Raw genomic sequence first — 25,000 nt, 5'->3', positions numbered from 1 at the left:
GCAAATGTCAGGACTTCTTTATTTTGAGTTAAGTTCTGGTCATTTTTTAAAAAGCAGAGCAACTGCTTATATTATCTAGGAGTTTCTCAGTACATGCGAGGGTACAACATTCCATTTCATGGAAGACTGAAACATGAATGAAAAAGTTTTCTGGGAGAACTATTATTTATATTTTCACATCACATTTAATTTCCTTGCTATCTCTGCAACAAGTTGCCAAATAGAAATATTTGTCCTTGCTATGCATTTTATTTAAATATATCTAAAAGATCTACATTATGAATCAAACCCATTAAAAGAGGATATACATTTTAAAAATTACTTTAAAGGGCATTTCAAAGGTTGTTTTACACCCTCTTCATTTCTCTAGGCTGCCTTGGCAGAGAGCAGTTTACCTTTGCTCAGTAACCCGGGACTGATCAATAATGCATCCAGTGGCCTCCTGCAGGCCGTCCATGAAGATCTCAATGGCTCCCTGGATCACATCGACAGCAATGGGAACAGCAGTCCAGGCTGCTCACCTCAGCCGCACATGTAAGTGTGGTTAACAGACTGCATTAAAGGAAGAGCCTATATTCATCTGCTTCTAAAATGATGTGTAGAACTGAAGTTTTGAATGATCCATAAGTAAAAAATACAAGTTTAAGTAGAATTAAATTGCACCATGTTCGTGATGTGAAAAAGTGTATCAAATCAGTTTTAAGACATCTTTAAAATTTTCTCCAGTGTCCTATAATTATTGTACTAGCAGTGCTCTACAAATTCTTAGTACTACTAACATTCTTTTGAGTGTAAAGCAGTATCTGAGTCTACATCTTATTGGTCATTATCATGGTTTGGTTTGTATTGTGCAGTAAGAATATTCATGATGGAATAAGTTGTCATAATTTTTACTACTATTACAGGTCTCTAAACCATTTATGAACTATAGTCAAGATATGGCCCATTTTTATAATCCATAAAATGCAAAGTTTAACTGTTACCCACAGTTTACATAGAAGGCAGTAAAGTGTGACTTTTTGCCTATCTTATAAATCAGTGTAATTACATATTCAACTTAATTACTGGTGCGTCTGTATTAGCAAGGTTTATATGTTATATTTTATGCAAGACTACGATTCCTATTAATATTTAGCAGCTAACTATATCATTAATTACTCTAAAATCTTTTCCCCTACCATCTTTTTAATGGAGCCGAGAGAGTAGATGTATTAAAAATTGATGTATTGTGGATTTCAGAAATGTGTATGACAGTTTAAAAAATGCCTGGCCTTGTTCAATAAGCCAAGCATATCAGTTTCTTGTTTACTAAAAAGTACTGACCCGAGTAGAACCTGGAATTCAGAGGAAAAAATTAGAATTTGAATAATGAAGAGTATACCCCATTCAGTCGTCAGGATGAGTTATAACTTATGTCTATATGTACTTCCTAAAGTTAAGCATCATATACTTCTAATTTCAAGTCATTGAGGTAAGCATATTACTTTCTCTAATTTTTATATTTTCTTCCCCCATTTTTGCATTACATATCTAGTCGAAGATGTGGGAGAGAAATGTGGTCTTTATATGTGCCTATTTTCATTTGACCTTTCACAGAATATTATTTTTGTTGACTTTTTAAACATCTTATTCTATTTGACATATTAATGTCTTTAAGACCATGGCCTAATTGCTTTATAGCACTTTTACTCTATCGCCTTTGTGAAAAACACACTGCACATTAATGTGTTTTATCAGGTTCCAAACCATTACTTTTTCAAAATGGAAAAATTTGTCTTTTGGAAGTGTCTTTAGATGTATTAAATAATACAAAAGAAGTAATAAAACTTGAAGTAGAAAGAACATGAATATATGCTCTTGAGAGTAGCAGTATTCTAAAACAAGGAAAGTGAGCAATCAGACAAAAGTTTTTATATCCCTGATTTATCCTATCAGCCAGGCAGTAGGTAGCTTGAGGCCTTTTACTTTCAGCAGTTCTCCTGAGTATGCTAATGCTCACTCCCTGTATAAAATGCTAAAACAATAAAACTATAAAGAGCAAACAAGAGTTAGATCCTGTTTTCCCCCTTTAAAAAAAAAGACCTATGTTAGAGATATGAAAGACATTCATAATAAAAGTGTTTAAGCTGTTGATGCAACTCCCTGTGCTAATATGCAGCATATAGTGGTTGCTATGGACCATATGTAGAGGATATATAGAGGAGTATTTTTTATGTAAGTTAAGTTGGTATTAAAATAAAAAATTAATGATTCAACAAAGTAGTTTATAAAACATTATATTTTAGAACTTGAAATAATATTAAGCTAAATTTAGCATCATTAGGTTAATAGTACTTTTTATTTGGCAATTGGCATTTCGATTCTTCGTTTATTATTAATTTAGCTGCAGTATAAATGTGACATATCTCAGAGAAAAAGTATTATGTTTAAAACGATATATAAAAATTGTGTATTTAATGCCTGATGTACAAACAGTATGGCTTTATAGAATTAAAATGTCAGTATATTGTAATTTTTATGCTTACATGAATTAGTGCATGTAAAAAATATTTGTGTGTATTTTTCTTAGATAAAAGGAAAGTTTCCCTCAGCTTGATGGAAACAGATTTCAGAAAAGATAAAAATTAGAGAAAGACCATATTTTGTCTTTTCCTAAGTTATGTAAATTATAATTAAAATTTTAATTATCGTGAAAAAATATTGAGTTGACATTCATTCTTTGAATTGGTTTCTGCTGCTATCATTAACTTTTTGTGTATAAGATGTCAAATATTGTTGACAGAATGTCATTTCAATATTCTGTACCATCATCTTTATAGTTTTTAGATACTTCTACTTAAAGAATGTTAGGCATTTTATGTATAGTGTGAGCCAAGAAAAAATATCTCGATCAAAATGTGGCCACATATAACGAATGCACTTCAAAGTACTTTGAAAATTAAATAGAAGTGAAAGAATTTTTATAAAACATTTAAATAGCATACTTATGTGTCCTGAAATGAAGTCATGTTATTTGTTGTTATTTTGGAGGAGAGTAGTTATGCTGATGCAATTATAAACTAGAAGCAGAAAGGCCTGGTGGTATCAGTAGTGTATGGGCTCTGGTGATAGACTGTAGGGGTTCTAGTCTCAGATAAAGCACTTAATAACTGAATAGAATTCATTTTTTTTTCCCCTGAGTTTTCTCAGCTGAAAATGAGGTAAGTAGTAATACCTACCTCATAGGATTCTTGCAGATGAAATCAGTGCCTGGAACATAATAATTGTTCTTCGCATCCCTCATAGGGCTGTGTTGGTTACACAGTTATTGGTCGATATTACCTCTTGTAATATCTGATTGTTACTTTAAATAACACTATAAACAATATTAAAATATTTCTCATTTTAACATATTTTTAAGCACTCTATAAACCTGTTGTTGGTTTCTTCGACAGTACATTTTCTTTTTCTACCAGCTCTTTTTGTAATTCATGTAGAGATCAGGTTACTCAGCAGAATGAGGTTTTTGAGATGAGATGATGTTATCTGAGGTTGACTATGAGCAAGACAAGAACAATTCAAACAGGGTAATACCAACCCAGAACAGGAACTTATGATATGTGCCTAGAAAACATTGACCATTAATTTTGATAGGAATTTAGAATATAAAAAGTAAAATAGAATTTAGAATATATGAAGTAGAAACAGAATGTTGAATTTCTCAGATATTAAGCTATGAGGTTTGTTTTAGTCAGAACAGAGCCTGTTAATGTTATGAGCTTGAGTTTTACAGAGCTGTGCTTTAGGTAGAGTAATCTGAAAACGTGATGAGCCATGACCAAATGAAGCTTGTGCATGGTAGGATATGCTGGAGTTAAAAGAGACGGGAAGCAGAAGAAATTCTTGCAGTATGTAATATCTATCTTAACTACAAGACTGAGAATGAAAAACAAGGAATTGATACAGGAAGTCTATACAAAGAAATATCAGAACAAGACAACTGATTGAATGCCGGGGACAAAGAGAAAAATTAGGAAAAGTAATAACAACTTTAGAAGCAATCATAAACACAAGAGGAGAGAGGTTCAAGAAGGAAAATGACAAGTTCAGCATTTTACTTGCTGAATCCAAGAACATAAATGTCCTAGATTCAGGACAAAACAAAACTTAAACTTTTTTTTTTTTTAGTATTTTTATTCAACTCCAAAATAGCCAAATTCTATACAGTAGAGTATAGAATTATTCTTGAGGTTGGTAGAGAAGATATTTTGACGCTTTAGTAGAGTAGAATAGCTATCGGTTAGTGCTTCTTATAGATTATTTTGGGGGAAACAAGAGATGCCAAATTATCATCCATATTTTTCATTTTGATGTCCCATATTTAATACTTTCCCTTCACTCCAACTTTTACAGTGCATTGAATAAAGGCTTTTGCCAAGCTAGTGCATTTATTTTGCCTTAACTATTTGCCTTTCTGCCCTTACTCTTTTCTGGTTTTCATTTTCTTTCTCTCATCTAAATTCCACCTTTCTTTAAGGGTCTAGTCCTATTTTTCAAGTTGGCTTTCCCAAGTAGTTTTGCTGTCAGGACCCACACTCTACACTTCTGAAGGGCTTACTCCTTGTACTGCTATGCAGAACTAACACAGTGTGTGTATGAGCGCGTATATGTTTGTGCATGGGTACATGCTTTTTTTGCAGATATCTCTAACTTAAGGACAGAGATTATATTTAGACATAATATAGTATATGAACCCCCTAACTCATTATACCATACAAAATAAGCAGTCAGTAATCATCTGATACTAATTAGGAAGAATCAAATGGGAGGTGACAGCATGACATGGTTTGACTTCACGAGGAAATACCTACAAGAGTAAAATCCAAGATTGTCTTAGAACCCTGAAGAAGAAGGGAGAATAAGAGATTTTAGATAAATGGGATAACTAAAGATAGTGTTCATCTTTATGAGGGAGCAAAGAGATCTTTCTAAATATTGGTAGAGTATACTTGTTAAATATTTAGTTAATATGTATATTATAATTGTCTGAATTTATGTGAATAGAAGGTGGCAGTCTTCTTCACCTCATTTGTGATTATCCTCTCAGACCTTGTTAAATTTTAGTTATTTTACTGAAGGTGAATTGAAAAAGAAAAAAATATATATATTGGGATCAATGCAGTAAATGATGAATGTTCAAGGAGATTTTAGGAAAAAGTAGGAAACTTTAAAGCCAGGTGGAATAACATAGATTCTATATAAAAAGAAATTTGTTTTTTGAGACTTGTTTTGACTCTTTTCAGTCAAATAGATTTTTAAAAATATTTATTTTCTACTGCTGTTACAAGAATTCTAGAGCCATCATGGTCTGAACAAATGTAAAGGATACTTCCATTAAGAGTCTGAGCTGTGTCATTATGATTTATAATGTTCTTCCTTTATGTAGCTCAGTGCCACTATTCTCTGATTACCTGAATTTTCAGAATTCTATAGAGTATGGATAAAATTACTTTAGATTTCTATTTTATATCGATCTTTGCCTCTTAAAAAGCTACTTAAAGAGTTAGGATTGATGCTTGTGTTCAGGTGGAAATAAAGTAAATGTACTCTCTTTGCCCATGTGTTAGACTTGAATGAAAAGAAAAGAAAACATTGAGAGAAGACCTGCAAGGTGAACTCGTAGTGGTAAAATCAATTCATTTCCTGTCTCCTTCCAAACTTGAGGCAAAAAGAAATATTTAGTTCAACTCACTTTTTTTTTTATTAAGCAGTTGTTTCTCCTTACTCTCAATAAGTTGACTCAGATTCACTTTTTTTTTCTCTTGCAAAAATATTAAATGAAATTCTCAGTTTTCTATTTCCAAATTTTGTTTCTAGAGATCAAAATGAATGTTCTTCCTGAGCTGGTTTTGTATTGAGGGCTTTACGTACAGAGCCTTCCATTGTCATGTTGTTTCCTTTTCTGATTATTAGAGTCTCCTGCTGTTGAGTTTTCAGATCATTTCTTATGTTTCATTCCTGAATCCTCTTAGCCTCTATGTCACTTCATAGTTCTACTTGCTAATATTCTATATTAGTTGCTGGTGATTATTATTTTCTCCATCTTATTAAAGCAAATATTTGAAGTTTGAGAGTTAATGATCTGTGTAAAACCAGAATGTTAATATGGTTTATATAAGACTAGAAAATACATTTGTTGTATTTTTAGAAGCCAGAACTTTAGGGTAAGGAAATCAAAGACTGAAGCATCACGTGAAATGAGTGGTGTAGTATTATTTCAGGACTGCAATGGAGATCACGTCCATCTTTTTGATTAACATGTTTGAACACATATTCTACATGCCCTAGAACTTTCTGTGCATCTCATGTCTCAATCATTTTTATAACGTCCTCTCCCTCTTGAGAACCCCAGTTGTTATTATCATTCCAATAATAAACTTCAGCCTCTCCTGGAAATAATAGTTTGCAAGCAAAGACAGTGAAAAGGAATTTTCAGACTCCCATTTTATAAAACAGTTTTGAAAATCTAATATAAATTGTGAATTGTCATGAAACATAATGAAATTATTATGTATATAATATTACCTTTCTTCTATTCTCTTTGGCTGTCTTAAAATTTACATCGCTATTTGTAGGCACATGTAGAATTTGCAGCCCCCTGCACCTTCGGTTAGTGATATTTTGTATAAAATCCCTACAGATCTTAGATCTGTCTGTGGACAAAAGCATTTGAAATTGACTCTGTATTTCAGAGGAAAGCAGTTGAAAGTGACTGACAATTTAAGCAATTGGAATGCTCCATCTCATTGTCTAAATGACTGTTAAACCTGCACTATTTTTGCTGATATTTGGGATCATTAAGATGCATTATGAAGCTCTAAACATAAAGACTTTTTTTTTTTTTTTTTTGCTTTACATATGTTTTCACAGATTTTCTAATTCACAGCTTTTCAGTCACCTATTTTTTTCCCCCTAACATTTCTGGGCCTCATAATTTTTATTCTGATTTAATTCCATTTTTATTTAATCTCTAAACTTTTCATTAACTTTGCTAGTTAGCTTTGAGATCTCTTTCCAAAGTGATTGTAGAGAACTTATGATTATGCCAGCTCTTTATCATCTCATCTTTTTTTTTAAGTGTTACAAGTGTGGTTCAGCAGCTGCTGTTCTTTTTTACATTATTCCAGTCCCCATATGTGGCACTTATAACTCATTCTAGTTCCTCTTAATAAAAAGATCCTCCCAGAGGTACAGTGCCTTCAGCTGAAAAGTGTTATATCCCCACCGTGCCAATTGTGGAAATTTGTGGGTTCCTATAGGGTTTTGAAGGATTTTTATAGAACTATACAAATGATATGAATCCACACAATTTAGGCAAAGTATGTCAGAAAACTTTTAGCTGACAGTATTGTCGCTTACTGCTTCTGTTTTATATCTAAAGAAGACACTTCATTAGAAGATACATCTTCATTTGCACTAACACTAGTTGAGTCTTAGAAATTTTCTTTCTCTAAGGGTCAAAAAACCATGGACTGAATTGTTAAATTGTTAAAAAAAATGAATATTGCTATTCAATATTAATTCTTTTCTAATTCTAGTACTAGAGAAAATTGAAGGTTTTTACATACTCATATTGTGTTTATTGTGTTTTAACTTCAGCTTTTGACATAGGGCTTAGAAACTGGATGTATATTTGGTGAGAATAGGCATTTTATGACAAAAGACATTTATTATATAAAGTTAGCAATCAGTTCAGAACAGATATAATATGAAGATGATTTACATGATAAGAGACTATATTTTAATAAATGTTAAAAGTGTATGCATTTTTAACCACTTTGGCAAAATTTATAATTGATCAGTCACATAAGTATCACAATATATTAAAATTGTTTGGCACAAAAATCATAGTTTAAAACTTTATCTCAGCGTTCCTACATTCCATCAGCAGTTTCTCTCATTATGACAAAATTTATTTATATAAAAAACAGATCACCAAATAGTTTAACATAACTAGTGGAAATTAACATTCTTTAGTTTGCTCAACATTGTCTTAGTCTTTGAAAACTGAAAATGGAGTAACATCAGCAAGACACTTAAAAGGCAGGAGCAAAAGTAATCATTGGTCACAGACTGTTATCTTAACTGTTGATAAATTTACTTTTGTAACATTAAATCTAAGGTCCCTGTTAATTAGCAAGTCAAATAAAGATATAATGCAATACATTTAGAATAAAAGGTAAATATCGTTTTTACTCCCTATTCCATTCTTATGTTTGGAACTAACAGAGCATAACTGAGCATAGTGCAGGAGAAAACTGAACATTGAGTCAGTCATAAGAGTTTAATTTGAGCAAAGGAATAGTTCTAGCAGAGTAGCCAGTCTCAGAGATTAGACAGACCCAATGACATGAACTATGTTTAATCCTGGTGGAGAGCAATATCCCACAAAGATATCCAAGAGACAGCTTCACCAAGAGCCAGCAGTGAAGGGGCAGCATCTCCTCGGGGCAAGTTGGCAAAGGGAAATAAACAACATTCCACAAAAATGGGTGAGCCACAACGTAAGATGGTGGCTAGTCATAGCCATACAGCACCATTATAGGACTTTGAGGTCAAGATCAGACAGCCAGAACTCAAGGTATCAAGGAGAGAATTAGAGAGAAATGGGGATGCACGCTTTGTGTTTCCATAAACCTATCCTGACATTTTGACTGAAGCTTAGTCCGAGGAACCAGGGAAAAACACAATTTTGGGATGAATGGTTCAAAGGAGTTTTGGAACAGCAGCAAAGTTGATTGAATGGGCAGGTTTCAAGATGTAATTTAGCTTTCTTTTATTTCTCTCACCAAGAGATAAGAAATATAAAGGTCCTAAGATCCATAGCTGAAAGTTTGTTGAAAGTTTCCATTTCTGAGACACAAAATGTAATGGTACAAATTGTATCTCAACAAGAAACTATTTTGATTCTGAGATTGGGCACAATCCATTTGTACTCATCTATAATCAAATAAATTACATCTATATTTTAATTTTATTACAGCCATTTGGGTCACAGCTATCGCTTTTATAAATCAAATGGAATGTTAAATCTTAAAGAATTTTGTCATTGTGTTTTTTAATCAGCACTACAGCAGAACTATCTGAAACCATTTGGGAATAAGCCTTGAAATCATGTAAAATTCACTTTCTTTAAACAATGTTGAATAAATTTGAATAAATTTTAATATAATGCTAAAGGTAGGGCAAGAAATCTGAGAGAAATTTTGATATACATATATATGCAGGCATTTTAAAATATATTTTTTCTATTTCTTAGGACTTCTTTTTGTTATATTTCTTAGAACTCTTGTTGACTTTAAGTGGCACTTTGGATCTCCACCTCAAGGTCAGATCTGTTGGGATATAAGGTAGAATTATGAACTGTATCCTTAAGACTGACAATATATCTTAGAAGAGAAACTTTTAATATAATTATCTGAAAATAATATTCCATTGCAATCAAACACTAAATGAATTTTTAAAGAAAATAGAATGAGAGTTATAAAATTTATTAAATATATTAGGATTAAAGTTGTATTCAGACTTTAAGAAGAAAATTTAAAATTTATTTGGCCGTTTATCCTTAGTCAGGGTGAAAAGATACTAGAAATTCAGTAGAGCATTTTCTATAGTTTTCTAAAGCAAACTATACAAGGTATATGTGGAATTGAGGAATCATCTGTTCACTTACATTTTTCTATACTCTTTTAATGGTTGCACATTTCTGGGAATAGATATTTCCCTTTTCATCAAGAAATAAGCAGAATTTTTATCTGTTGAACTGGAATGATGATTCTGAGTACTGTCCTAATGGCAGCTATCCATAAACTATTCCAAATAAAAACAAAGATCAATTCATTCAACACTAGAATTTTTGTTGTAAATATTATTTTAATTTACAAAAGAAAATAATAAGTTAGAAAAATATTGAACCATACTAGTAAAGAATTTTTTATAATTTCTTAATTGATAAAGTAAGAGCTAAGTTATTGTTTCTAGTTGTTTTTAATTTAGATGGACTTTTATTCATGTCTATAAACAAGAATTAAATATTTCTCTAATCTGTGCTTAAATTTAGAATATAAAATTTAGATTTCAGAGGGAGATATCAGGAGTAATGCTTCAAAAGAATAAAATCTTAAGTAAAATGAATTAAATAATTTTATGACTATATAAATAACCTTATATATTTCTACTCCATACATATCTCCAATTAGCCTAAGATAATCTCACTTTTAAAAATACTAACAAAATGTTTTCTTTTAAAAGTAAATTTTTCCATTTATAACTTTAGTTTCATTTCTTAGCTTATTTCTGTGATATGTAAAACTAATATACTACCTAAACAAAATATTAGAAATGTTTAAGAAACATGAATTGTTTCTCATTTTTGTCTGACTATAAAAATGGAGATAACTAAACTTGTAATTTTTATAAATCAACCATTAGATTCCAGATATAAATGTATTATTTCATTGTATATATACTAGAAGGAAATGAGTAAAATTGAATTTCCACAATCTTAATTTTTAATATGCTTTCTAAATTTCACCAGTTTTCCTATCGAACTTCTTTGAACAAAAATGACTTGAAAAGTTTTGTTTGATGTTAATATATTTTTTAAAATATCAGTCAAAAGAAGTTAGCTACTCAAAAATAACAAACAAAACTAAAAATTGAGTCTCATGAAACCAAATTTTTCCAGCTTAATGAAGGATCCTGTGCTTATGTTTTAGAATTTATTTTACATCTTTAAAACAAGGATGCTTATATAGTTAAGTATGAGGGTTTTGTCATTACCAAATTTGAACCATTTGAATAAAAATTTATTCAAACACATATGAAATTGATAGTTAATGTGCTAATCATGTACTTTGATTTTTAAATGTTTACATACTAGTAGTTACCATTATTTATTCAACAGCTTTGTGCCAAGTGCTGAATAAACATTGTACACAGTTAAAAGAAAAACCCATTATCTGAGTAGTTTCTTTTAATTAGAAAATTTTCATGCTATAGTACAAACATATGGAATGCAATGGACAGCGTTAGCCTGTAGCAATACTCAAGTCTATTCTGATACTTTTAAAAGTCATTAACCAACAAGTAGGAAATAACAATAAATGAGATAAAAAAATTTCATATGTTTATAAACAATTTCTATTAGAGTTAACCAATATACCCCATGCAAGTTAAAGTTATCTAAATTAAGTGAAGTAGAAGTAAGGATCAAGAAACTTTAAAATCAAGGACTTGAACCAATATGTATAGAGTGGGAAATAGGTGCATGGATTAAGGGCTGCACATTTCAACACATCCAATATGTTTCTTTTTTGTCTTAGTATTTTGTTTGCTTTATTTCATTTTTTCCTTTTTTTATTTTACAATTACAGTTGATGTTCTGTGTTATTTTACATTTTTTCAGGTAGATAACATAATGGTTAGACATTTATATAGTTTCCGAATTGATCCATACCCCTGAAAACTCTGGTACCCACATGGCACCATACACAGTTATTACAATATTATTGTCTATATTTCCTATGCCATGACTGTTTTATAACTACAAATTTCTGCTTTCTGATTTAACTTTTTCACCCAGCCTCCCAAACCTCCCCCCACACCCCCAATCTGGCAACCATCAGTTCGTTCTCCGTATCTATTAGTCTGTTTCTGTTTTGTTTGTTTGTTTATTCTTATTCTTTAGATACCACATATAAGTGAGATCATATGGTATTTGTTTTGCTCTGGCTTATTCGCTTAGCATAAAATCCTCTAAGTCTGTCCATGTTGTCACAAATGGTAAAATTTCATTTTTTTTTATGGATGGGTAGTATTCCATTGTATATATGTACCACCTCTTCTTTATTTAGTCATCTATTGATGGGCACTTACGTTGATTCTATATCTTGACTATTGTAAATAATCCTGCAGTGAACATAAAGGTACATATATCTTTTTGAATTACTGTTGTATTTCTTTGGATAAATACCCAGAAATGGAATTTCTGGGTCATAAGATAGTTCTACTTTTAATTTTTTGAAGACCCTCCATACTGTTTTTTATACTGGCTGTACCAATTTGCAATCCCATCAATAGTGCACGAGGGTTCCCTTTTCTCCACACTCTCATCAACACCTGTTGTTTGTTGATTTATTGATGATAGCCATTCTGACAGGTGTGAGGTAATATCTCATTGTGGATTTAATTTGCATTTCTCTTATGATTAGTGACATGAGCTTCTTTTTATATGTCTGTTGGCCATCTGTATGTCTTGTGTTTGGAGGAAAGTCTATTCAGGTCCTCTGCCCATTTTTAAATAGATTGTTCATTTTTTTGATGTTGAGTTGTATGAGTTCTTTGTAAATTTTGTGTGTTAATGCCTTCTTGGATTTATCACTGGCAAATATCTTCTCCTATTCAGTAGATTGTCTTTTTGTTTTGTTGATGTTTCCTTTGTGGGCAAAAACTTTTTAATTTGATGTAGTCATACTTGTTTACTTTTACTTTTGTTTCCTTTGCCCAAAGAGATATATCAGAAAAAAAATACTACTGTGAGCAATGTCAGAGAGTTCATTGCCTATGTTTTTTTCTAAGAGTTTTATAATTTCAGGTCTCACATTTAAGTCTTTAATCCTTTTTGAATTTACTGTATATGGTGTAATAAGGTAGTCTAGTTTCATTTTTAACACTTATCTGTCTAGTTTTCCCTACATCATTTATTAAAGAGACTATATTTATTGTACATTCTTGTCTCCTTTGTCATAGGTTAATTGACCATATAGGTGTGGATTTATTTCTGGGCTCGCTATTCTGTTCTGTTGATCTATATGTCTGGTTGTTTGCCAGTGCCATGCTGTTTTGATTACTATAGCCTGATAGCATAGTTTAATACCAGGTAGCATGATTCTTCTGACTTTGTTCTTCTTTTTCAAGATTGCTGTGGCTATTCAGGGTCTTTTGTGGTTGCATATAAATTTTAGGATTATTTGTTCTAGTTCTGTGAAACTAGATGTCATCGGTATTTTGATAGAGATTGCATTGAATCTAAGACATTTTAACAAGATTAATTTTTCCTACCTATGAGCATGGTACATGCTTCCATTTGTTTGTATCTTGTTTGATTTCTTTCTTCATTGTCTTATACTTTTCTGAGTATAGGTCTTTTACCTATTTGGTTAAATTACTATGTATTTTATTTTGTTTTTTGATGCATTGTAAATGAGATCGTTTCTTAATTTCTCTTTCTGATAGTTTGTTATTGCTATGTAAAGATACGACTAATTTCCGAATACTAATTTTGTATCCTGCTACCTCATTGAATTCATTTATTAGTTCTAATAGTTTTTGGTGCAATGTTTAGAGTTCTCTCTATATAGTATTATATTATCTACAAATAAAGACAGTTTTACTTCTTCCTTTCTGATTCAGATGCCTTTATTTCTTTTTCTTGTCTGATTGCAGTGACTAGGGCTTCAATACTATATTGAATAAAAGTGGTGAAATTGCACATTCCTGTCTTGTTTCTGATCTTTAGGGAAACACTTTTATCTTTTCACCATTGTGTATGCTGTTAGCTCTGGATTTGTCATATATGGCCTTAATTATGTTGAGATATGCTTCCTTCCATTCTCACATGGCTGAGAATTTTTATCAAGAATGAATGCTGGATTTTGTCAAATGCTTTTTCTGCATTGTTTGATATGGTCATGTGATTTTATCCTTCATTTTGTTAATGTAGTTATCACATTGATTGATTAGTGGATGCTGAACCATCCTTTCATTCCTGAAATAAGTCTCAATTGATCATGGTGCATGATCCTTTAAATGTATTGTTGAATTTGATTTGCTAATGTTTTGTTGAGGATTTTTACATCTATGTTTATTTCTTATTATAACTTTGTTTTAAAGTCTGTTTTGTCTGATATAAGTATTCCTATCCCAACTTTTTTTGTTTCTATTTGCATGAAATACCTTTTTTCATCCCGTTACTTTCAGTCAATATGTGTCTTTCTATCTGAAGCGGATCTCTTGTAGATAGCATATCTGTGGGTTTGTTTTCTTATCCACTCAGCCACTTCTATTCTTTTGATTGGAGCAATTAATCCATTCACATTTAAGTAATTATTGATAGATATGTAGTTATTGCCTTTTTATTATTCATATTTTTTATTTTTTTTTCTTCTTATAGAAGTTTTTTTAACATTTTTTGTAATACTGGTTTGGTGGTTATGAACTCTTTTAGCTTTTTCTTGTCTGGAAAGCTCTTTATCTGTCCTTTGGTTCTAAATATTAGCTTCGCTGGGTAGAGTAATATTGGTTTTAGGTCCTTGCTAGTTATCACTTGAGTATTTCATGATAATCCCTCTGGCCTGCAAAGTTTCTTTTGACAGTCGCTTGGGAGCTCCCTTAGAGGTAACTGACCGCTTCTCTCTTGCTGCTTTTAAAATTCTCTTTGTCTTTAACTTTTAACATTTTAATTATGATGTGTCTTAATGTGGGCCATTTGAGTTTATCTTATTTGGGACTCCGCACTTCCTGGGTTTGTATGTCTATTTCCTTCGCCAGGTTAGGGAAGCTTTTTGTCATTATTCCTTCAAATAGATTTTTAATTCCTTGCTCTCTCCTCCTTCTGGTACCCCTATGATGAAAATGTTGGTATGTTTGATATTGTCCCAGAAGTTCTTTAAACTATTCTCAATTTTTTTAATTCTTTTTTTTATTTGCTGTTTCTTATTGAATATTTTCTGCTACTTTATCTTCCAAATTGTCAGTTCAGTAAGCTGCTTCATCTAATGTGTTGTCAATTCTTTCTAGTGTATTCTTCATTTTATTTATTGTAGCTTTCATTTTTAGGTGTTTTTTTTTTTTAATGATTTTAATGTCCTGTTTTATGCTTAATACCTCTTTGTCGAAATTAAGTTCCTTGAGCGTCCCATAACCAGTGTTTCAAACTCTATATTATTTGCTTCCATTTTGTTCAGTTCTCTTTTTTGGAGTTTTGTGTTCTTTTGTATGGGTCTCCTCATTTTGACTTCCTTCCTGTGTTTGTTTCTATGTATTAGGTAGATCTGCTGTGTCACCTAGTCTTGGCAGGGTGGTCTTATGTAGTAGGTGTTTTAGAAGGCCCAGTGGCACAGTTTCCCTAATCACTCTTTCTGAGTCCTCCAGAAGTGATCCTTGCATGGGTTGTTGTGTGCCCTTCTGTTGTATGTAGTTGAGCCGTGATTGCTATTGGCACATCAATGGGTGGGATTGACCTTCAGGCTGACTGGCTGTAAGGATCAGATCAACCATAGTGTATGAGCTGCTGTGTAAGGGCTGACCCCATGGAGCATGATTTGCCCAAGTGGCTCTGGTGTCTTCTGAGACTACCCTTTGAGTGTGCTGCTTATAGGGCTAACCTAAAGTGGTGCTCTGCTGTCATCTGAAGCGAGCCACAAGAAGTGTTGGTTCTTGGGCCTCTTGAGAGGGGCTTCTGTGCAGGCCAACGTCAGTCACTGCCTGTGACCTGCTAGGTGCTACCTGGTTGGAGCTATTTAGCAATTTGCGGTTGGTCACTGCCTGTGCTTGGACCTGGAGATGTTTGGGAGAGGCCATGCTGCAAATCAAGGCAGGCTACCACTGGGCCTAGGGCAACTGAACAAAATGCCCAGGGAACCCCGATGCCTGCTGCTGCCCATTGGCTGCCTGTATGTCTCGGTCACTGAAAGAGCCTTGGGAGGTAAGCTAGTTGGATGAAGCAGGCTCTTAGTGAGTTACCATGGTGAGGCTAGTGGTATTTGCCAGGTTAATAGAGATTGAGATTTGTTTTCAGTAGTGAGTCTGGGGCCACTCGGCAAAAGTCTAAGAGCACACCAAGGTCAGCTGCTGCCCTCCTGGGGCCTGCGGACTCCTGAGAGTTGTCCAAGAAAGAATGCAGCAAGGTCCAGCGCCAGCTGCCTGTTGCCTGAATAGCTTCAAGTAGTGTGTGAGTTGTGTGGGCTGGCATCAGGATGGAGCCAGCAGAGTTCACTTGGCCAAGACAGATTCAGATTTTACTGTACTGAGCCTGCAGTCTGTACAAGAAGAGGGCTCAATACAAGGACAATGGCAACTGTCCCTCCAGCCCTTGTCCTGAAGTTACACAACTCTGTTTCTCCCTGTATGTCTCTGGTACCTCCTGAGCCACCATCCCTTTGCAAGAAACCAGGATAAGTCCTGGGAGTGAAAGAGTCTGTTCAGGGGCCCTTTAAGAGGATGCCTGGGTTTCCAGCAGCCTTTCATCTCAGCCAGATGGACAGAATCACTGCTGATTGTCACAGCCAGATGTGGGGACCTCTCTTCTCAGCACTGGTGCTCCAGATTGGGGAGCCCAGTATGGGACCGGGACCCTTTGCTTCTCAGAGGGGTCCTCTACAGCTGAGATATCCCTCTAGATTCTCAATCACCACACATGGATGTGTAGCCAGCCCATTTCATGTTTCTGCCCCTCCTACCAGTCTCCTTGTGGTTTCTTCTGTATGTCCTTAGTTATAGGACTTCTGTTCTACTAGTCTTTCTCAATATGTTTCTCAAAGTACTGTATGTATAAGTTCATTTTACTGGATAAAAATTGCTATATTTGGTCAAATAAAATGCCTTTCCATAGTAAAATCAAAGCATTAGGATACTAGTGCCATTTCTGGGAATAGGTTTTTCAGTATTATCTGGGAGTAACATTTTTGTATAGTAATGATCCACAGTTACTGAAAGAAGCATATGATATCTTTCAAATGTGCTAGGTCTGGGGAAAAGATTAAAAATTATTCTTATCAAATTTTAAAAGGTGTATTATATCCCTTTGTACATTATGTTAAATGTTTTAAAAATTTCTCAAATAACTAATATTATCAGAAGAAAAAGTGTAAGGTTTCTCTTATAATGAGTAAACCACATAAAAACAATTTGAATATAGTCTTAAATTTAGTTTTGACTTTTAAAGATTTGATAAAATTAACTTTTACATTGCCTAAAATTGCCCCGTGTCATAGATATGAGCCATTAATTGTTAGCTTTTCTTTACAGCATTTGTTGACATTTATCATAACATTTAAGACAAAATTTTTATCATTAGTTTCATGATATTAATTAAATTGTATTTTTGAAAGGGCCAATCAAATTTATACATTGAGTTTCTAATAAATGATGACACTTTATAAATAGCTTGATTATTATATTTGATAATATCTAAATAAGGAAACACATGATTCTATCTATAGTCTATCTATTAAGTCTATTGACTTAAATACTTTTTATTTATTTATTTTTAATTTAAGTATACAATCTTATATTGGTTATATTAGTTCCAGGTGTACAATATAGTAATGTGACACTTTTATACTTTACAATGTGATCACCAGAAATACATACAGTAGCATGGTTTCAACTTATAAGTGGACTCTAAGAACAAGGCTTATATGCTTTTTAAACATCTCAATTTAAGAGAACTTTATTCATTGTACTATTTTTTATTCTAAAGAAAAATGGGAACAGTTTATAGGACCTTTTACTTAGTCCTGAATAAGGAGAAAATGAACAGAATTTACATTTCTCTGGGGAATATGCTGATACCATGTGATCACATTCTAAAAAGATAAAATTTCCCATTATAATTTGACTCTTTGCTTTAGGGTATAGGTAAACATTAACATTTCATCTGCCTTCTACTGGTGCCTTAGGTACTTATAAATTTTACAACTAAATAAGCAATACTTTTTTAGGCAACAAGTCAGTCTATTAATGTAGCTAGTCCTGTTTTTGTTTTTATTACATAACCATTACTGAGGGTGGGCAGTAAAGCTGAGATTAAACTACAGTATAAAAATTAACTACTATTCTGCATTTCCTTCTAGTAGAGGCTTGGTAGATTGAATGGAAAAGAGATGAGTTCCATTTATTTAGTTGAATAAACATTTATTGAGCACCTATTATGTGCAACATACTCTGCTGGAAACTGGCAGATGATCTGTATCTACAAAGAGGTAAAACTCTAATAGAGGTATGTATATGCACATAGATAATGAGAGGTACCAAATAAAGGAAAAAAGAGAGTTATAACCAACTTGCGAATTCAAAGACTTAAGTGTATGCATGCACATGGAGAGTCAGAAAAAGGCTTTGTAGAGATGTAGCTTTGAGTTAGGCTTAACACAAAATGGATTTTTAGGTTAAATTTTATGAAATTACTAATATTTGTTTTTGCTTACAAAAATAGCAATCTTATATTTTTCAATCTAAGATTAAGCAGAGATGAAGAAAGAGGTTAGGTGCAAAGGATTTGGGGATATGAGCAAAGGTGGCTAAGATATAAAGCATGAGTCTCATTCAGATAATAGATAATTCCTCTGCCTTGGCATGGGTAATCTACCAAGAGAAGAATACCTGCAGGATGAAACAGAACTCTGGGAACCATATCTTAAAGTTCATTAATCTCTAAAATGATGATAAGGTAGGGGCCTTTTAAAAATTCACCAATTATTTGGAGATACTTAGCAAGACACTCAAAGGTATATGTTACCTGATTTTAAAGAGGCTTATCTCTTTTCTTTTTTTGCTACTTATCTCTGGAAATATTAGATGTTTTTTCATAATATTCAGATTTAAAGTATTTTTTTCTTTAAAATGACATAACACTGAAAATTAAAATAAACAAAATTTTCAGAGAAGAAGTATCAACAGCTTTTATGAATGTGGCCATTGCTACTGCAAATATTTTGATCACAATGAAGACTGTAGAGAAATTTGTTTTCAAGAACTTCCCATCTTTCACTTTCTAATATCCAAGCTTTCTGGGATCTGTTTTCCTTCCTTCTTGAACAATTAAAACAACATATATAAAGATTATCAAAATTGCATGTGCATTTTAAAGAGTAATCTTCTATTTTAAATTTTAGAATTTTTAATAAATTTGAGTCCTTCTATCACCTTGGTAGACTACAAAAGGGAACTATTTTGCATACATGTGAATTTAAGAGTAATAGGTGCAAAATGCTTTATTCTACAGCCTGTAGCCTAAATTCTTCTCTTCTCTTCACTGTTTCTAATCCTACCACCTTAGTCCTAACCATCATTACCTTATTACACGTTTTTAGTAAGCTCTTAACTTAGTAAGCTCCTACCTCCAGTGGCCTAAACTTCAACTATGCTTTGCAAATTAATCCTCCTAAAACTCTTCTATCTTTTCACTGCTGTGCTCAAAACCCATCAATAGCCCTTCAGCTGGCAGAGAGTAAATTTTAAACTCCATAAAATGCAACTCAAGGACCCTTCACCATCTGACCTCGTTCTACTTTCTAACATTTCTTTATTACCAATTCGTCTCTCTCCATGGCCTCTACACATTCTTAGGATCCCTACAACACATCTAAGATTCTCCTTTTTTCTCATTTCCACTCAGAATGCCCTTTTCCTCAACTCTGCATAATGAGCATTTTCATATATTTCAAAGCCTACCTGAAGTGATGGCTCCCTCCTTCATAGAGCACTAACTGATTGCATTGCCAAAATTCTTCTCCCTTCTTTCATCACACTTTGTCTGCTATGGTATGGGTCACATTTTGCCTGGTATCAAAGTTATGTATGTATATGTCTTACATCCTCTAGTAGACTGAAAACTCTATGAGAACAGGAACTATTGCCCACATGAGCCCCTAGTCCAATGGTTTGCAGATAATGTCTATTGAATTGATTTTTTTTTTTCACTTTTAACAAGAAGTAACTTTTACCCTTCTAGAAGTAATTTCATCTTAGTTACTAACTTTGTACCTCTCTGTCAGGGAATAGCAACAAACTTCACAACTCTCCATCACTAAAATACTTTCCCTCCAATTTTCTAAAGACGTTCCATATAGTTTTCTAATTCTCCCAAGTGTAAATTATATCAAAGTAGGAGGTGGCTATGCCTTCTTTAAGCAGGAAACATAAATCACTCTTTTTCCATAGTTAATAGTAAGTAATGGACTAAAAGGAATACTTGAATTATAAATCTTCAGTTTTAATGGAAAGAATATTTTTATACTGTTTGCAATAGATTCATAGATTCTAGTTTGAAAAGATATCCATCATTTACCAAATGGATAATTTTCTTTAAAATCAAAGATGAAGTTACTTCCAAATCCATATAAAGGAATATGACATATTTTATCAGGTTTAGAAGAACTAAAGCGACTATCAAGGTAAACATGTTTACCTTCTATCTGTGCCTCTCTGTGCCCTGTGCCAATGTGTTTACTCTCTTGTAATAATACAAATGTCCAGCATGTATTAGGTACTTGATAAATAAATGAATGGCTAGAACATCATCCAATCCAAGCTTCATAGATTCCTGTCATAAGGAAAAATAAGTCTACTTATTATTCTCTATTCAAGATTTCACAAATGAGAATAAAAAATCAGTGACTCCTCTAGTTCTTTCTTCTTTTTGTTCATAAGTTAAAAAAAATGCAAAACAAAAAATTAAGTCCTCAGTCTTCCAAATGTTATCTGTTTTACTCCTAGAAACAACTGATTCTATTTGTTTGAAGTAGCTTCTACTTTACTTATCATTAAAGGCTCTATTAAGGACTGCAGTTTAATCTGTAAGAGATCTTAAATCATATCTAAAGGGATCAATGCATAAATTTCAAAATGGCATGATGAATATTCGAACTATCCAGAATAGATCTTCAAACCAAAGAGAGTTTTATCACCTGCATAGTTAAGAATTCTCTTTTGTCCATCTGAACTTGCTCTTACTTTACTATCTTTAATGAATTCCATTAGTAGTATGTATCCATTGGGATTCATCTTAGAGGCAAATAACCTCTTCCAGCTGTTAACTCCTCCAATATTGCTTAATTGCTACTTTTCTTAGTATACATATGGCTGGCAATCTTGTTATTTAAGTATATATTTCTCCCATACTGACTGCAAGTTCTTTGATAGATATTTAAGTGCTCTCACAGCACCTTATTTATAGAAGGTAAGCAATAAACTTTTGTTAAATTAATAATTGGCAGTAGGAGATAATGGTAATATGTTATTGGCTTTTCCTGTCAAGTGAGATTGATGCCTTTTATGCCATTACAGTCACAGGGGACTTGACTCAATCTACACCATAAAAGAATTTTTGTCAGGAGAAATATATTTTCTAACACACATATATATTGCTATGTCTTCTAAACTTTACATTTTTTTAGTCTACTTTGAGTTACTATATTTAAGGTTTTCCAACAGAATATATATTATCAGACCTCATAAGCCCTAATTTGCATAGCAAATGTGTTGTAGGCCCGTACTATTTAATGCATGTATGTTAATGATTTTAATGACAAGCTAATGATGAGGTTTGGGATTGATGGCTAAGGAAATAAGTGTAGGGGTCTCTGTACAGACCATTTCAGTGATGGCACTTCTACTTTGAAATTTACTTTTCTCTGCTAGTCTAAAAATGTTCAGAGCCATGACTTGGGCTTTTGGCTTAGTATTTTAGTTTTCAAGAATTTGTTAATAAATTATTCTCTGAAATAATTGTAGTTACATGTTTTGTTACTCTTTTAAATTTTATTACCTTAAATGTACTTTTAAGAAAGTGTAGCTAGTCATTACTTTAATAATTCTAATGCTTGTCATCTGATATGTGAGGTACATATATCTTTGTTTTATGACTGTTTCAGTACAGTAATAAAAGTCTCACTTTAAGAGAAGGACCAAAATATTTTTAGAGCTAATTAAGGTCATACAATATTTAAAAATTAATTCATGTATTTATACCATACCTTCTTCCAAAAAGGATTTATGGTCGTAATTACTACATGGCTGTATCTAACATTTATTGATCACTTATGACCCAGGCACTATTCCAAGTGGTTTACACAGATAAAAAATCATTTAATTCTCATAACGACTGTGTAAAGTAGGTACTTTATTATCCCTGCTTTATGAGTAGAAACAGAGGTAAAGAGATGTTAAGTAACTTTTTCAAGGTCACATAGCTAGAGAGTAGAGGAGCCAGGATTCAAACCCAAACATTTTATCCTCAAAGCCCACTGTTTTCTTAAACAATATCTTATTAATCAGTTAACCACTGCTGCATGACTGGAGATTATAAATGAGGTACCTAAACCATTCACTATTACTTTACGCTACACTTACAAGTTAATCAAAATATTAAATACATAAAATCTATTGTATTAAATTACACTCTGATAATTAAACAGCTTTAGATTATTCTACTGGAGAATAGGATACATAAGGAAGAATTAGTGAGCACTGAATAGAAAGTTTCTTTAAAGGTATTTCTTTATTTTATACGAATTGTCAGAGTTTTCTTTCATGAAACAGAGAAAATCTAGGAGAAAATCTAATTATTCGATAGTGGTATAGCATGTAGTACTTTGAATAATTTGGAAAAATGAACACTACAGTGATATCTACTTTTTTTCAGAAGTAAGTCAAATGACCCACATATCTTATAATGGGGGCTAAAAGGGAAAGATAACTGCTAATGGCCACAGATGAAGCTAATTTCCTATTCATCCTGCAACTCACCCAAGACATGTATTGTCCTTGTGTTTCATTTTTTTTGAATTGGCATACAGCAGGACAAGTGAAAACGGAGCTCTTTGAAATTCAAAAATGAGAAACCTAATATAAATATAGATAATCATAGTAGAATTTTATTTTTACTGAAAAGGAGACCACCAATTTATAGACACAAGTACTATAACTATCAAGCAATTTTATTCCCTAGTATGCTTAAACTTCTCTTGTTACTTTTCATTTCTTTCTTAGACATTGTATTGCTGATAATCAGTTATTAAATACTGAGCATTAATAATTATTGGTTTTGGTTTTAATTTATTTTAGTAAATTAGCAGCCTAATACTAAAGCCTTAAGGCAGAATTTTATTGATATATTTCCTAGGTCTGATACCTCAGGAACCCTAACTCTGACAGAAAGGGTTCTAAAACTATTTAATTCCAGAGAGAATTTTTCTTTTTTTAGAATTAATGCAAATGAAACTCTTAATGACTTAATGGCGCATTATCTATTCAGTCGACATGGGTGTACTAGGTGCTTGCTATGTGTATAGCTTTCCTGATCTGTAAAGTTCATAGTCTAGTTGGCAAGACATAGTACGATCACCACTGGAAAGCATCCATACGGTCCATGTGATTAAGGCGACATGGAATAGCAGGAATAACAAGGTTCCAAGGAAATTTTCAGAGGCCAGCATGTATACTAGTTCTGGCTCTGCCTGTACTTACCATAATGCTGGGAAAGTCAATTGTTTTCTAATCTGTAAAATAAGAGCAATGAATAAAATTACATTTGATACATTGTTAAGATTCAAAGATTCTATGATTTTGAGTGTCAGAATGATGAAGAAATGCTTTTGAGGGTCAGTGCAAGCTGGACAGGTCAAACAAAAAATCTTTAGATGTAAAGATAAAAGTTGGTTCTTAAATGGTAGATAAAATATACATAGGTTGCACACAGAGCAGAAGGGAATTCCAGGTTCTGTGGACACACAGAGAGTTGAAGAGGGAAATGCAGATGAAGTCAGCATTAAAATGGCTTGGAGTAGGGGCTGAACAGGATATTTTAGGAGTGGTGTTTTGAGTCTGGAATAGAAGTCATTCAGAAATACTGTTGTAATGAGTAGGTGGAGTCTTACTTATTAAGAATGGCTAAAGAACCGATTAGGGTTTTAGCTCAATCTCATCTTATCCCCCTGTGTCTCAGTTCAGATAAATTATTTTACGAGGCAGTGACATAATGAAATAAATAAATTCTATGCATATTAAAATTGAGAATGCAATGGAACATACTTTTATGCTATCCTTTTTAAAAAAGATTATCCCTATGTGTTTATGTTTTAAAAATACATTTTTTGTTATTCCTCATTATCCAAAACTTGAAACTTTCCATAGATTCTTTATTTGAATAAAATTCAACCCAAAACAGTAAATACAAATGAACCAGATACTCATGATATGGCAGTGCTCCAGCTGAGGGGACAATGGAAGTGGAATAGGGGATGAGGAAACTGAGTTAGAGGAGTGAGACCTCCTAGGTCTTCTCAATGCCCCGAGAACATTAAAACCCACCCACTACATAAGAAGTCAAATCTTTAATAATATAGGATGTCCAAAATAATGTTAATTGACTTGAGAATAATCCCATAGAACAGTGCTAGATATCTCTGTATATCTTGCCAGCTATTCAATATGTTTAGAAATATTCAGCTATTTAATCTTGAAAGTTTTAAATATTCACAGGTCATTTATGAAACCTAATTAGAAAAAGGTGCTATTATATTAAGGGTTTATTCTAATTATTTTCAGTACTTAGAGTTTCCCATTCACGAAAATGATCTGAATCCCAGATTGAACCTGGAAAATCTAAAATTATAATTTCAACTCAGAACTATGATTAAATTAAAACATATTTAAAAATAAGTCATTAAATGAATATGAAGTTTCACAAGTAATCTTATTAAAAGATTTCATTTGTATATTTTAGAGGGTATTTTGGGACTACTTGAATTACATTTAATAAATGTTTAAAATTCTGGACATGCCTACATGATACTATAGTAACTAGTTGGTTCATCAGTCATTTTACTGCAATTATTGTCTAGTTCAATTAAACATTTAGTCGAAGTAGTTGAATTCAATTAGTAGATATTTTAGCCAAAATAGTTTTGTCTTTAAAATGATCTTAATAAACAGTTGTTATGATTTCAGGCTTTTACTATAATGAAATCATCTGTGGGTATGTGCACACACACATCCATACAGACACGTATACAGATCCCCACATCCACCTCCATGGAATACATTTTCCTAATTGCATATTTCTAGTTTTCTATTCATCACATAAAATAGTATCTACAAATTAGTTGTACACATATATTAGAAGTCCTACTTTTGGGATTTATAAGTTATTCTTTCATAAATAACAGTTATTTCAGAC

General features: G+C 32.5%; 1 protein-coding gene across 18 annotated transcripts in view; it reads left to right on the top strand.

Moving 5' to 3' along the window:
* Nucleotides 1-25,000, top strand: part of FOXP2 (forkhead box P2) — a 245,159-nt gene that overhangs the window by 215,750 nt on the left and 4,409 nt on the right. For all 18 annotated transcript variants that reach the window (XM_011372417.1, XM_011372419.1, XM_011372423.1 and 15 more), the window contains one exon: nt 371-534. In XM_011372417.1, the coding sequence (XP_011370719.1) occupies nt 371-534 (164 nt within the window). The remainder of the gene's footprint in view (nt 1-370; nt 535-25,000) is intronic.

This window comes from Pteropus vampyrus, unplaced genomic scaffold, assembly GCF_000151845.1.
Source record: "Pteropus vampyrus isolate Shadow unplaced genomic scaffold, Pvam_2.0 Scaffold206, whole genome shotgun sequence".
Lineage (NCBI taxonomy): Eukaryota > Metazoa > Chordata > Mammalia > Chiroptera > Pteropodidae > Pteropus > Pteropus vampyrus.
This window is presented reverse-complemented; position numbering and strand designations above follow the sequence as displayed.